This window comes from Borostomias antarcticus (assembly GCF_949987555.1).
Source record: "Borostomias antarcticus genome assembly, chromosome: 5".
NCBI lineage: Eukaryota > Metazoa > Chordata > Actinopteri > Stomiiformes > Stomiidae > Borostomias > Borostomias antarcticus.
The window spans coordinates 25139213-25155376 of record NC_140238.1 but is presented as its reverse complement, the minus strand read 5'-3'; the positions used below and the strand labels follow the sequence as shown (position 1 = coordinate 25155376).

At 49.2% G+C, this 16164-nt stretch overlaps 1 protein-coding gene across 6 annotated transcripts in view; it reads right to left on the bottom strand.

Annotated features, from left to right (window-relative positions):
* nfixb (nuclear factor I/Xb) overlaps positions 1 to 16164 on the bottom strand; it is a 144756-nt gene that overhangs the window by 14034 nt on the left and 114558 nt on the right. For 2 of the 6 annotated variants that reach the window (XM_084438683.1, XM_084438684.1), the window contains 3 exons: positions 9659 to 9787; positions 4115 to 4290; positions 1313 to 1460 (listed from right to left, as the gene is read on the bottom strand). In XM_084438683.1, coding sequence (XP_084294809.1) covers positions 1313 to 1460; positions 4115 to 4290; positions 9659 to 9787 — 453 coding nt within the window. The remainder of the gene's footprint in view (positions 1 to 1312; positions 1461 to 4114; positions 4291 to 9658; positions 9788 to 16164) is intronic. The other 4 variants (XM_084438686.1, XM_084438687.1, XM_084438685.1 and 1 more) reach the window with 3 other exon arrangements.

The following is a 16164-nucleotide window of genomic DNA, read 5'->3' as shown; positions in this document are numbered from 1 at the left end:
AAGGTTCTAAAAATTAAAAAGAAGTGCTCTGTCCAGTGCCAAACGTTTGTCAGAAACAAACCATTGGCAGTCACACCCCACCCTTGACCTCCGCACCCCGTCTGACAAAATACTATATGTTGAACAAGCGCACCCCCCCACAAATCACCTCACCACAAACAAGACACCACTGATATCTGTACCCAAAATGTCAACCAACAAAAGAAAACAAAAATCTATTCAACTGAAAGAAATCAAATGTACATCCCAAACTATATTTTAATCTGGATTTCCATTCATTGTATGTGGAAGTCAAGTGATTGGAAGGAACCAGAGATTTTCCTGGAGTCCACATAAAAACACTGCCCTAAATTTGCACCTTCTGGAGAGACCAAGGGGCACAATGGGAACGGACTGATCTCTGAGGTAGAGTGACTGTGACCAGGTGAACGGACTGATCTCTGAGGTAGTGTGACTGTGACCAGGTGAACGGACTGATCTCTGAGCTAGTGCTACTGTGACCAGGTGAACGGACTGATCTCTGAGCTAGTGCTACTGTGACCAGGTGAACGGACTGATCTCTGAGGTAGTGTGACTGTGACCAGGTGAACGGACTGATCTCTGAGGTAGTGTGACTGTGACCAGGTGAACGGACTGATCTCTGAGGTAGTGCGACTGTGACCGGGTGAACGGACTGATCTCTGAGGTAGAGTGACTGTGACCAGGTGAACGGACTGATCTCTGAGGTAGAGTGACTGTGACCAGGTGAACGGACTGATCTCTGAGCTAGTGCTACTGTGACCAGGTGAACGGACTGATCTCTGAGGTAGAGTGACTGTAACCAGGGGAAGACAGGGTTCAGGCCAGAGAGCCAGGACACCAGGGCGTGGAGAGGAGACGGCAGTATGGCCTCTGGCTGGATGTTGGTATCTGTGGAGGGACAAACTTACAGCCATGGGTGAGAGTTGGGAGGACAAGGGGGGTGTTCTGTAGGGGGGCTATTGTCCGGAGGGAGGAGGGGGGGGGGGATGTTCTGGATGGGGGCTGTTGTCCGGAAGGAGGGGGGGGGGGTGTTCTGTAGGGGGGCTGTTGTCCGGAGGGAGGAGGGGTGTTCTGGAGGGGGGCTGTTGTCCGGAGGGAGGAGGGGGGGGGGGGGGGGTGTTCTGTAGGGGGGCTGTTGTCCGGAAGGATGGCAGGGGCAGGGGATAGGGTTAAATGACGGGGGGTTCTGGTCTGTGGGGGCGCAGCATGCTCCCAGGTTAGGTTCAGCTTCTGGGGGGGGCATTTGTCCTGGTTCTGACTGGGTCTGTGGGGTCAGGGGGGGGTCACTTACACGGAGATGTGGGCGAGCTGAGCCGGCCGTCGGGGGGCGTGCTGCTGGGTTTAGAGTCGGGCATGGGGAGGGCCACAGGGCGGGCCACAGGGGGAGGAGGAGGCAGCAGGAAGGAGCCCGGCATTTTGCTCTGGCCGCTTCCGTTATGCTGCGGACGACACAGACAGGGTCAGGAGCTCCCAGGCGCACGACGCACGTCCCCAAAACAAGATCCATGACCGGGAGGATGGGCGTGGGGCGTGGGGGCGAAGGTGGACACAACAACCAAACCCATGATGTATGTGCGCTGGGTTGCTCATGGAGGTGGTTAAAAAATAATCATGGCCACAGGGTTGGAGCGGGGCTGGGGGGAACTCCGTAGGGCTGAAGAGGGGGAGGGGAGGGGGGATGGTTGGTGGGGTGCTGGGCGGAGATGGGGGGCTGGGGGGATGGTTGGTGGGCGGAGGTGGGGGGCTGGGGGGATGGTTGGTGGGCGGAGGTGGGGGGCTGGGAGGATGGCTGGTCGGGGGGGTGGAGAGGGTGGGGGGAGGGGAGGGGAGATGGTTGGTGGGGGGCTGGTCGGAGGTGGGGGGCTGGGGGGATGGTTGGTTGGGGGAGGTGGGGGGAGGGGGGATGGTTGGTGGGGGGCTGGAAGGAGCTCCACAGGGGTGGGGGTGAAGGGGGATGATTGGTGGGGGGCTCGTCCTTAACATGGCAACAAATCAACAACATGGAAAAAATACTCTTCTATAAAAACGTCATATCATCCACCAAAACAACAACAGCCAAAATCATAACAATCTGAAAGAAACAAAATGTAACTCAACACAGAACATGTATGTTCTACTGAGATGCGTTGTGGTTGTCGATGGTTACAAAATCTGAGGGGGGTGTGGCCGGAGAAAAAGGGAAAAAAAAGGAACCCTGGGATGTGACGGAACAGACAGCACAGACACAGTCAGCACAGAAACAGTCAGCACAGAAACAGTCAGCACAGACACACAGCACAGACATGCAAACCAGATCTGCTGTTCTGAACTCTCTCCTGAGCGGTCTAGCAGGACAGGAAAGACGATGAGCCTGGTGACCCTTTTAGAGAGACTAAGGTCTCATATTCTTATGTCTGCACTGTAAACTCACCAACTGTAACTAAGACGCACCTGTTGTCCTCTGATATACAATATAAACGATGGCCAGATCGAGCAGTATGTGACAGATAGGTGGCATGGACCTCTAGCTGCTCCAAACTAGCATCAGATACTGGTCCATGTCCACTGTGCAGACCTCAAACCCTGACAGTACATACACTAGATTATAACCCAGACAGTACATACTAGATTATAACCAAGGCAGTACATACATTAGATTATAACCCAGACAGTACATTAACTAGATTATAACCAAGGCAGTACATACATTAGATTATAACCCAGACAGTACATTAACTAGATTATAACCAAGGCAGTACATACATTGGATTATAACTTAGACAGTACATACACTAGATTATAACTCAGACAGTACACACATACACTAGATTATAACCTAGAAAGTACATACACTAGATTGTAACTCAGACAGTACATACACTAGATTATAACTCAGACAGTACATACACTAGATTATAACTCAGACAGGATACACATAACGTAGATTATAACCCAGACAGTACATACTAGATTATAACCTAGACAGTACATACAGTAGATTATAACCCAGACAGTACATACACTAGATTATAGCCCAGACAGTACATACACTAGATTATAACCCAGACAGTACATACACTAGATTATAACTCACGGTACATACACTACATTATAATCCAGACAGCACATTCACTATATTATAACCCAGACATTACATACAGTACACTAGATTATGACCCAGTCAGTACACACACTAGATTAGGCAATGCACAGTCAGAATTCTTGTACATCAGCAAAAGGAGTCCTGCAGGGATTTAGTCTGGGCTCTTTTCCATTTATATCAATAACATTGTTTCCTCTGTAGGCATTTGTCAGGCTCATCTCTATGCGGATGACACTGTTATTTACTGTATTGGTGTTTCTGCTCAGAAGGCCACTGAGAGTGCAATTCTCCTTTAATACTCTGCAAGGTACACACATTGATCTTAGATTGATACTTAATGCTAATAAATCTAAATATATGTTGTTTTCCATATTTCCACTGTGAATGGTTCTTATATTGAGAGAGTTACACAGTACAAATATTTGGCTCGATGAGAAGTTTACATTCATGTAACTACCATGTAGATAACCTTGTCATTAAGTTGTGGCAGAAAATTGGTTTATTGTAGAGGAAGAGAGACAACTTCCCAATGATTAGTAAAAAGACTTATTGAAGCAGTTTTTCTGTCTTGGATTATGGAGATGTAATCTACAGGCAAGATACTTCTTCTGTTCTTAAATCCTGACATTCTGTATACCACTCTGCCCTCTGGTTCATTACTGGAAATAGCTATGGCACTCACCACTGTGTCCTTTAGGTTGGTGATTGATGAATGAGTTTAACTATTCAGTGTAATTTAGAGTATAAATAAAGCTTGAATGAATGAATGATTATAACCCAGACAGTACATTCTACATTATAAAACAGACAATATATATACTACATTATTTGTGTAGGATTATGCATGTTTATTGATGAGAACTATCACCACAGTCATCAGCACATATGTGTAACAGTCTCCTCTCCCCTCCTCTCATCTCCTCTCTCCTCATCCCATCTCCTCTCCCCTCCTCCACCCTTCTCCTCTCCCTTCTCCTTCCCTCCTCTCCTCCTCTCCTCTCCAGGTCGTACCTGTCCGGAGGCCTGTCCTGAGCCATCAGCACAGACGAACTGCACAAACTCCTTGAGGGGGTCTTGTCCCGGGTGGTGGTGGTAGCGGATGGTGGGGTGGCCAAAGTACGGGCTGGACTGCTGGATGATGGAGGGAGACGGGAAGTGCAGCGCAGAGGCTGAGGCTCGGGGACTCCCTGGAGAGAGAGAGAGAGAGGGAGAGAGAGGGAGAGAGAGGGAGAGAGAGAGAGAGGGGGGGGGGTAGAGAGGGAGAGAGATTGATTTGTTAGGTGAATGAAGAGAGAGATAGAGGAAATGAGAGAGAGGAAGAGAGAGAGAGAAAGGGAGAGAGATTTGTTAGATGAATAGAGAGAGATAGAGTGGGACAGAGGGAGAGAGAGAGAGAGAGAGAGGGAAAGAGAGATTTGTTAGAGGAATGAAAAGGAGAGAGATTTGTTAGAGGAATGGAGCGAGAGGGAGAGAGAGGGAGAGAAAGAATAAGATAGAACCCTGAGATACATACTGAACAGTAGAACCCTGAGGTACATACTGAACAGTAGAATCCTGAGATATATACTGAACAGTAGAACCCTGAGATATATACTGAACAGTAGAACCCTGAGGTATATACTGAACAGTAGAACCCTGAGGTACATACTGAACAGTAGAACCCTGATGTAAATACTGAACAGTAGAACCCTGAGGTACATACTGAACAGTAGAACCCTGATGTAAATACTGAACAGTAGAACCCTGAGGTACATACTGAACAGTAGAACCCTGATGTAAATACTGAACAGTAGAACCCTGAGGTACATACTGAACAGTAGAACCCTGATGTATATACTGAACAGTAGAACCCTGAGGTACATACTGAACAGTAGAACCCTGAGGTATATACTGAACAGTAGAACCATGATGTATATACTGCACAGTAGAACCCTAATGTACATACTGAACAGTAGAACCCTGAGGTATATACTGAACAGTAGAACCATGATGTATATACTGCACAGTAGAACCCTAATGTCAAACTGAACAGTAGAACTCTGAGGTACATTCTGAACAGTAGAACCCTGAGGTACATACTGAACAGTAGAATCCTGATGTAAATACTGAACAGTAGAACCCTGAGGTACATACTGAACAGTAGAACCCTGATGTATATACTGAACAGTAGAACCCTGAGGTACATACTGAACAGTAGAACCCTGAGGTATATACTGCACAGTAGAACCCTAATGTACATACTGAACAGTAGAACCCTGAGGTATATACTGAACAGTAGAACCATGATGTACAGGTATATACTGCACAGTAGAACCCTAATGTACATACTGAACAGTAGAACTCTGAGGTACATTCTAAACAGTAGAACCCTGATGTATATACTGAGCACTCACAGATCAGATCAGACTCAGAGCCACTAAGTGATTCCAAACAAAATGGTGTCATGTCACCCAACCCAGGAACGGAGAGGAAACATGTGTTTAAAATAAGGTTATTGTTAAAGGAAGCTCATGATGCTTTCACATCATGAGTGTAGGCGTTGGCGATAGCTATTTTATGGTCACTGAAGTAAATGCATGAGGCAACTTCACATGATTATTGTAAACAGTCATAGACTCATGGCTATTCACACACACACACACACACACACACACACACACACACACACACACACACACACACACACACACACTCACACTCACACACACACACACAAGCACACGCAGGCACACACACACACACACACACACACACAAACTCAATAGATGAGAGCGCTGGATTACAAAAAAACAGATCGAGAAAACAACACAAAGGAATGAACAAGCACAAAGAGATCATTGAGGCGAGTCTTAAACGAGCTGGTCCTAAATGAGGAGTCTTATACAAGTGAGTCTTGAATGAGCTAATCTTAAACGGGCGGGTCTTAAACGAGCTAGTCTTAAATAAGCGAGTCTTAAACTAGGAGTCTTAAATGAACGAGTCTTAAATAAGGAGTCTTAAATGAGTGAAACAAGGAGTCTTCAATGAGCGAGTCTTAAATGAGCTAGTCTTAAACAAGGAGTCTTAAATGTGCGAGTCTTGAATGAGCGAGTCTTAAATGAACGAGTCTTAACGCCCACGTGTCTTAAATGAGCGAGTCTTAATGACCACATGTTTTAAATGAGTGAGTCTTAAATGATCGAGTCTTAAAAGAGCGTGTCTTGAATGAGTGAGTCTTGAAGGAGTGAGTCTTAAATGAGCGAGTCTTGAATGAGCGAGTCATAAATGAGGAGTCTTAACACCCACGTGTTTTAAATGAGCAAGTCTTAAACGAGTAAGTCTTGAACGACCGAGTCTTGAACGATCAAGTGTTAAACGAGCGAGTCTTAAACAAGTGAGTCTTAAACGAATGAGCACCTGGGTTATGTGGCAGTGAGAAATGCCAAGCTGCTTCGCTTCCCAGCTGCTTTAGACGCTTCCGTTAACAGTCAGGACTGGTTTATCTATCCGCTAGCTGTGTGTGTGTGTGTGTGTGTGTGTGCAGGTGTGAGGATTCATATGTATGGGCCTTTCTGGTATGCTTGGGGCAGGGAGTGGGGGGGGCTGTGTGTGTGTGTGTGTGTGTTTGGGACTGGATGGCGGGGAGAGGGGAAGTGCTCCTTTTGCGCTGTCGGCACACTCCAGAAACTGGGATTGAACTGGGGATCTTGCAATCCCCAGCCGGCCGCTCTACCTTCCAAGCTACAGTATGTGCCGCCCCTTTGTTCAAGCTCCTTGATTTGTATCAGGAGGGAAAACCTCACACTATATTCCCCTGGTGTGCCGTCTACCCGACCAGCCCCCCCGGCACCCGACCAGACCCCCCCCACCCACCCGACCAGCCCCCCCACCCACCCGACCAGACTCCCCCACCCACCCGACCAGCCCCCCCCGGCACCCGACCAGACCCCCCCACACACCCGACCAGCCGCCCCGGCACCCGACCAGACTCCCCCACCCACCCGACCAGACCCCCCCACCCACCCGACCAGACCCCCCCACACAACCGACCAGCCCCCCCACACACCCGACCAGACCCCCCTACCCACCCGACCAGCCCCCCCACACACCCGACCAGACCCCCCTACCCACCCGACCAGCCCCCCCACACACCCGACCAGACCCCCCTACCCACCCGACCAGACCCCCCCGGCACCCAACCAGACCCCACCAGCTGCCCATGTGAGGCTGCCAACTCCAGCATGTTACCTCTCCAGACAGTGTCCTGGGCGGCGCCCTCAGCCCAGTAGCACCCTGCTCTCTGCCAGTCCTAGTGCCCCCCCTCCCTCCGTCTAAACAACAATAACAACAACTAGAAATGGTGCTCAGAGAGCACAGACCTCTGCCCCTCAATGCGTTTCGTGGCCCTGTGCATGCCAAAATTAAATGGGGTCTAAATTGGCTCATGCTACACCCCTCGACCGAGTTTCATGAAAAGCAGTCTGGTAGTTTTTGCGTAATCCTAGTCCAAAAAATGAATGGAGGTGAATGGCCGTCCAGGCCGTGTTTGGGCGGCTTGTGGACAACCAGTTTAATGGTTTGTTATTTGAACCATGCTACAATCAGTCTGGTATTTCTAGCTTAAACCTGATCGAAAAAATGAATGGAGGTGAATGGCTGACTGTGTTTGGGTGACTCGTGGACCCGACCTGTGATTCGGATCCACTCCAAAATTGAATGGGTTCTAAGTTGGACCATGCTACACCCTTCTACTGAGTTTCATGAAAATGGGTCTGGTAGTTCTTTGCGTAATCCTGCTAACAGACAAACAAACACATAAACAAACACACAAACAAACACACAAACACATGCCACCGAAAACATTACCTCTCACCCTGCGTTATCTGGGGCAGAGGTAAAAATTACTATAGGTGCTTTATTTGGCCGGCTCTGTGGTGCCCCTCTTGGGTCACAGCCATCGGGGGACAATGCGGTGCACTTCGCCCCCCGCCCCCCCCACACACACACACCCCAGTCCAAACCCTGTGTCTCTAGCACCCCTACACAAGTTTTGCTTTCATTCGTGGATCCAGCCTGTGATTTGGATCTTCTCCAATATTTAAGGGGTTGTAAGGTGGCCCATGCTCCAGCCCTCCACCGAATTTCATGAAAAGCGGTCAGGACGTTTTTGCGTAATCCTGTTAACAGAAAAAAAACCATGCACAAACAAACGCACACACACACACGCCACCGAAAACATTACCTCTCGCCCTGCGCTGTCGCTGGGGGGAAGGTAATGATGTGGTGAACCCTCCCTCTTCCCAGGGGCATGGGGAGACCCTCCCTCTTCCTAGGGGCATGGGGAGACCCTCCCTCTGCCCAGGGGAATGGGGAGACCCTCCCTCTTCCCAGGGGCATCGGGGGGACCCTCCCTCTTCCCAGGGGCATGGGGGGGACCCTACCTCTTCCCAGGGGCTGTGTGTGTGTGTGTGGGTTGGGGAGGTAGTACTGTGGAGTAACAGAGTAACTGTGAGGTCTGCTGGGGATGATCAACCACCCAGCCCTGCAGACACCATCTAGCCCAGAGCTGCTGGGTTGTACTGTAGGTAAACACAGCGCTGGTCTCTGAGGCGTTCACAAAGACTGGCTTTACTGCGGAGGATCTCCCATCAACCCCCCACCCCCCACCCCCCCGGGGCAGATGGCTGGGGGAGGGAGGGGCATTTGGCTGGAGGGGGGGGGGGGGGGGGAGGGTGAGGGGAAGGGGGGGACAACACGGCCAGGGGTGGATCCGCTGCAGCCCCACGGCTCTGGATGATGATGTCATCATCATGAGACGCTGGTCTCTGTCCTGACGAGCTGGGGGACTGGAGCATGGTCTTCCACGGCCAGGTCTAACGCGCACGCACGCACACATGGCCACGAGCACGCACACACACACACACACACACACACACATACACGCACACACACACACACACACACACACACACACACACACACACACACACACACACACACACACACACACACACACACACACACACACCACATATACTGTACACATGCGCACACTCTTCGGACCAGGATTCACATAATAAGAGGGCTACAGGGTGAGACACAGTATGGAGGAATAGAGGGAGAGAGAGAGTGAGAGAGAGAGATACAGAGAAAGGGAGAGAGGGAGAGAGAGAAAGAGATGGAAAGAGGGATATCTACAGTGGATTGAGAGTAGACGGACAGACAGACAGACAGACAGACAGACAGACAGACAGACAGACAGACAGACAGACAGACAGACAGACAGACAGACGGACAGACGGACGGACGGACGGACTGACGGACGGACGGACGGACGGACGTCTTCAGAGGAGTCCAGACACCCTCTGTCTACATCCTCACTGCCTATAGAGGGAGTTCCAACACATAGGGATCTCAACCTACAACCCTATCCCCCATCTCTCTGTCTACAGACCCCACGGCAGGACTCCGGCCTCGGGGAGGGGGGCGGGGTTGGCGGGCGGGGCGGGGCGGGCGGGTGGGGTAGTTTGGGGGTGGGGTCTCAGGTGGGGTGGGGGGGTGGGGGTGGGCTCTCACCTGGTCTCACTCCCGCCAGTATTGGCAGCGGGTGGTGGGTGAACGCCATGCGGGGGGACCGCGTCTGGGAGGACAGGGCGCTGAAATCAAACTTCCCCGGCTTCTTAAGAGAACCAGGCGCAGACAGTCCTGGCAAAGATGGGATCAACAAAGACGTGTGTTTAGTCTTCACTTTACTCTACTCAGACTTCCTCCTTACTCTGCTCAAATCAACTTAGACTTTATGATTTGGAAGAATTTTCTCTTTAAAAAAAAAGATTATAATCAATCAATTGGTTGGCTGATGGTTTGACCTTCTCTTTCCTCTCCAGCAGAATCTCTCTGTCTGGACTGTACCATGTCTACAAGCCCAAGGGGGAGTCTGTCTGGACTGTAACATGTCTACTAGGCCCAGGGGTGAGTCTCTCTGGACCATACCATGTCTACTAGCCCCAGGGGGGAGCCAGGGTCAGCTGTTGGAGGGCAGGGTCCATGGAGAAAGAATATTTGGGAGTAGAGGCGGGGTCGTTCAGAGGGGGGGGTGTTCTGGCGGGGTGTTCAGGGGGGGTTCAGAGGGGGGTGGTGTTCAGGAGGGGTGTTCAGAGGGTGGGGGGGGGGTCAGGAGGTTAGGGACAATGCGTCGAAGGAGAGGAGGAGCTGGGGGCGATGGCATTTCAACAAGAAAGCAGTCTCCACTAAAGAACAGTGGGAAAGGGAGCCCACGCCTCTCACCAGGCCCACTAGTCCACGCTGGTCCAACAGAAGCACCTCGCTACTGGACATCCGTAACGTCCTTCCATCGGCCTGTCTGTCCGTCTGACTGACGCCAAAGTGCCACACATGCACGCACGCACACGGACACGCAAACACAAGCAGAGCAGAGTGGCGAGCCTCGCAACCCCATGCCAAGGAAGGGAGGATGTGAGAGAGGTAGAGAACAGAGAGAGAGAGAGAGAGAGAGAGAGTGACGGTGGCAAAGCCTGCACACACACAACAACACATTAAAGTGTTCTACGTCTATAAATGTCATCCCAGGCCGCGGAGAACGGCGAAATATTCCCCCGGCTGGTAAAACAGGCTCACTAAGTACAGGCCGACTCCACCAACACGACCAGAAACATGGCCAAATGTGTGCGAGCCACGGAGAGCCGGCCGGCCGGCCTGTGATCAGGGACTGGCGGGGCCGGCCCCCAGGGAACGGCAGTTTGATCTACGGTAATCTGAACTCACCATTCAGAGTTCAAGACGGTTTGAGACCGCGACCAAAACGAGGTGTTGTGACCTCTGCAGGTCACCGCTGTGTTTCAGGACGCTAATGAGAAGCGAAGTCTGAGAGAGAAGTCCATGGACAGAGGCTCCACGTGGGAAAGACATAGAGAACACCCTGCGCACACGCACACAAACACACACACACAGGCACACGCACAGGCACACACACACACACACACACACACACACACACACACACACACACACACACACACACACACACACACACACACACACACCAGCATGTTGTCCTGTTCACCCGAGCACACACTGAGCCACATTCAGGCTCACATGTCTGGTTGAATAAACATATGAAACCTTAAACAGCCCAGACCAACGGCAGAGCCCCGTAAACAAGTAAACGACACATATTCACACAAATAAAACAAACACAAACAAATAAAAACTTGGATAATTCCAGTCAGGTCCTGGGAGATGTGGAAATAGCTTTTACGAGCTGAGTGTATAATCTCTAACAGCACTCCCGTTTTGAAAGACTGTTGTGTTTTTTGTGTCATCGGGAAGTATTTTGATCAGAATTTACCCACAGTGCAGTGCAGCACAGTGGAGGCCACACTGCAGCTGGGCCTGTGTGGGATTCTGGGTAAGTATAGAAACGGGTGGGCGTGGACACTTCTGTTCCGCTCGGCTGAAGGCGTGACATCGAAATGTACGTGGGAGTGGACGGAGGCTGCAAAACGTTTTTGTGCCATGGCATTAATGATAAAAAAAACGCACAGACACGAATGTACAAAAGCATGTACAACTTCACACACACACACACACACACACACACACACACACACACACACACACACACACACACACACACACACACACACACACAGTCAAGCTCCATTAGCAGGATTTAGATTAAAAGAGATTTGAAACATTTTAAATTGAACCTGTAATTTGGTGAAATGTAAATTCTCCAACCCTAACCCTGCAATCTGTGTCATACATGACAGACCACTGTTACTGTCAGAAATATATGAATGCAGTCAGAATATACTGTATGAAATGTTGAAACCCAGTATGTTGTGTGTGTGTATGGGGGGTGTTCAGTGTGTGTGTGTGTGTGTGTGTGTAAGCAGGGCCGTTTATTCTGTATTATTTCTCTGTCCAACTCCTGGCACACAAGCTGGCACCATCATCACTTCCCCCATCACCACCACCACCATCACCTCCACCACCATCACCACTACCATCACCTCCATCACCACCACCACCTCCACCATCACCACCACCATCACCTCCATCACCACTATCACCTCCACCATCACCACCACAACCATCACCTCCACCATCACCACCACAACCATCACCACCACCATCACCTCCACCATCACTACCATCACCACCACCACCATCACCATCACCTCCACCATCACCACCACTACCATCACCTCCACCATCACCACCATCACCACCATCACCTCCACCATCACCTCCACCACCATCCCCTCCACCATCACCACCACCATGACCCCTATCTCCACCACCACCTCCACCATCACCACCACCTCCACCATCACCACTTCCACCACCATCACCTCCACTATCACCACCACCACCAACATCACCACCACCTCCACCACCATCACCTCCACCATCACCACCACCATCACCACCTCCACTTACAAATCCACCACCAAAACCAGCACCACCACCATCACCTCCACCACCACCATCACCAGCACCTCCACCACTATCACCTCCACCACCACCACCATCATCTCCATCTCCACCACCACCACTTCCACCATCACGAACCACCATCACCTCCACCACCACATCACCTCCACCACCACCAAGACCACTTCCACCAGCGCCATCACAATCATCACCACCCCCATCATCTCCACCACCACAATCACCACCACCACCACTTCCACCATCACCACCACCACCACCATCACCTCTACCACCACCACCGCCTCAATCATTGCCTCTACCGTCACCTCCAACACAACCTCTATTACCACCACTACCACCACCATCACCTCCACCACCACCTCTGTTACTACCACCACCATCACCTCCACCACCACCACCACCACCAATTCTACCATTACCACCACCATCACCTCCACCACCATCTCTAGAACAACCACCATTACCACCGCCACCACCACCACCATCACCACCATCAACTCCACCACCACCACCACCATCACCTCCACCACCACCGCCATCAGCACCTGCACCACCATCCCATCACTACCACCACCTCCACCATCACCTCAACCATCACCATCACCTCCACCATAACCATCACCTCCATCAGCACGTCCACCATCACCTCTACCTGCACCTCCACCAGCATCTCAACCATCACCTCCATCTCCACAATCACCTCCACCACCATCACCACCACCACCATCACTTCCGCCATCACTACCATCACCACCACCACCACCACCACCAGTACCTCCCTCCACCAGCACCTCCACCATCAGCTCCACCACCATCACATCCACCAGCATCTCCAGGCTCGACCAGGCAGAGCAGAGCAGAGCTTTAGAGGACAGACAGTTAAAGCTAATTATCAATTACATGATCACCTGTATACCTATGTGCCTCATGTTCAGGCAGGGAATTGCCTCAGGAGCAGTAGCAGGCATAGAGCCCCCCCCCCCCAAAACACACACACCACAAACCACACACAAACACACACACACACCACCACCACCACCACCACCACCACACAAACACACACACATACACCACACAAACGCACACACCACACACACACACACACACACACACACACACACACACACACACACACACACACACACACACACATACACACATCACCATCAGCATCAGCATCATCACCAGAGCAGACATCTGCTGTAACCCAGCAGCTCCCATCACACATTGAGGCACCATCTGGATTGGAACGCCACTCCTCTCCAGATTGAACATGCATGTGTGTGGATTGGGAATGTGTGCATGTGTGTGTGTGTGCATGAGCGTGTGTGTTGCACATGTGATTGAGCATGGCATAATTCAAAGACAGAAAGTGATGGTGCAATGATAACACTCACCACCTGAGCGTGTTTAATCTTGTTTGTGATGGTTGTGTTTAAGTTCTTGTTTGTGATGGTTGTGTTTAGTTCATGATGGTTGTGTTTAGTTTGTGATGGTTGAGTTTAGTTTGTAATGGCTGTTTAATTTGTTATGTTAGTTTAGTCATGTTTGTGATGGTTGTGTTTAGTTTGTCATGGTTGTATTTAGTTTGTCATGGTTGTGTTTAGTTGTATTTGTGATGGTTGTTTTCAGTTTGTGATGATTCTGTTTAGTTTGTGATGATTGTTTAGTTTGTGATGGTTGTGTTTAGTCTGTGATGTCTGTGTTTAGTTTGTGATGATTGTTCAAGTTCAAGTTCAAAATGTTTATTTGTCCCATTGCTGGGCAATTTGGGTAGCAGGAGAGTAAAAACATAAAAACAAGTGATACAACATGACAAAATACAATACAAGTGCAATACAATTAGCTCATCAGTGACCATCATCGTCCATCACCGCCACCACCCCATCAACATCATCATCGTCGTCATCATCATCATCGTCATCATCATCTTCATCATCATCATCCTCACCACCATCTCTAACCGTCTAATCCATGTCGCAGACCAAGGCCAGCTGCCCAAGTGGCAGGAGCAGGTCAGACAATCATTGGGCCCGTGGCGTTTAGGGCCCGGATGGAGACGGGGATAAAGGAGTTTTTTATCCTGTTTTTGGTGGCTTTGGGGGCGCTCAGGCAAACACCAGAAGGTAGAAGCTGATATTCAGCTCTGAGGGGATGGGCTCCATCAGACTGTATGCTCCTGGCTTTGTTAACCACCTGTTTGTTAAAGATGTGGCTCAAGCTGGAGAACGGCCAAGCCATCTTAACAATTTTGTCAAGTGCGTTCTTGTATTTGATTCCAAGATTACCATACCAACAAATGATAGAGAAAGACAGGACAGACTTAATGTAGGCTCTGTAGAACAGTGACATAAGAGTCTTGACGACCTGGAACTTCGCCAGTTTTCTAAGACAAAAAAGGTGCTGCTGGCCTTTCTTGCAGAGCAGTTCTGTGTTGGCATCAAATTTTAGGTGGTTGTCTATCACGGTGCCGAGGTATTTGTACTGTTCTTTAGCTTGTGATGTTTGTGTTTAGTCTTGTTTCTGATGGTTGTTTTTAGTTTGCGATGGTTGGTTTTCACTTGGGAGTGTTATTTTGCTCGTTTGTTTGTTCATTCGTTCGTCACAAGGCAGGATTATATAAAAACTTCCAGAGCTATTTTCACAAAACTCGGTGGGGGGGTGTCGCATAGGCCAACTTAGAACACATCAAATTTTGGAGCGGATCAGAATCCCTGGGCGGATACACAAATTGAAAGAAAACATTTGCCCATACAGTACTTGGACCATCTCCCTTCACTTTATCCTTAGTTCTTCTGCCAGGTTTATCGTACTGCCTGGTTGCCGAGTTATAATGCATTGCTCTTGCGATCTGTTACATGATCTACTGATCATGTAAAAAATGTATGCTTTTCTCCTTTTGCTTTTATTGTGGTGTGTATAAAAGTGTCTAAATGTATATATTCACTGTAGGATTATTAATACATCACAAATATAATTTTCAATAATCAATAATGTGTAAACACATTTCTGGCAACGATGGGACTCGAACCGAGAACCTTTGATTCAACTTTACTCTCATAAATGTGACAGGTAGGGCACTAGCCTCTCCTAACCAGCGCTCCCTACTGGGTCCTAGTGCCCACCTGTCACATACTGTAAATACTGTATACAGCATATACAAATAGAAGGTTTTTAAACACAACCAACACAAGCTAAACAAAACCATCACAAGCTAAAGACAAACATTACAAACAAGAATAAACACAACCTTCACAAATTTAACACATCACAAACTAAAAACAGTCATCAGAAACTAAACACAAACATCACAAACTAAACACAACCAACACAAACCACACAACCATCACAAAATAAACACAACCATTACAAACTAAATACAACCATCACAAACACGACTAAACACAACCTTCACAAACAAGACTAAACACAACTATCACAAGCTAAACACAACCATCACAAACTTAATTGTGAATGAAAATCAGATATTATTTAGTTTGACATGCATAGGAGGATGTTTGCTTAAACAGCAAATAAAGTTGATCTATCTACTATCTATATTTATCTATCTATCTATCTATCTATCTATCTATCTATCTATC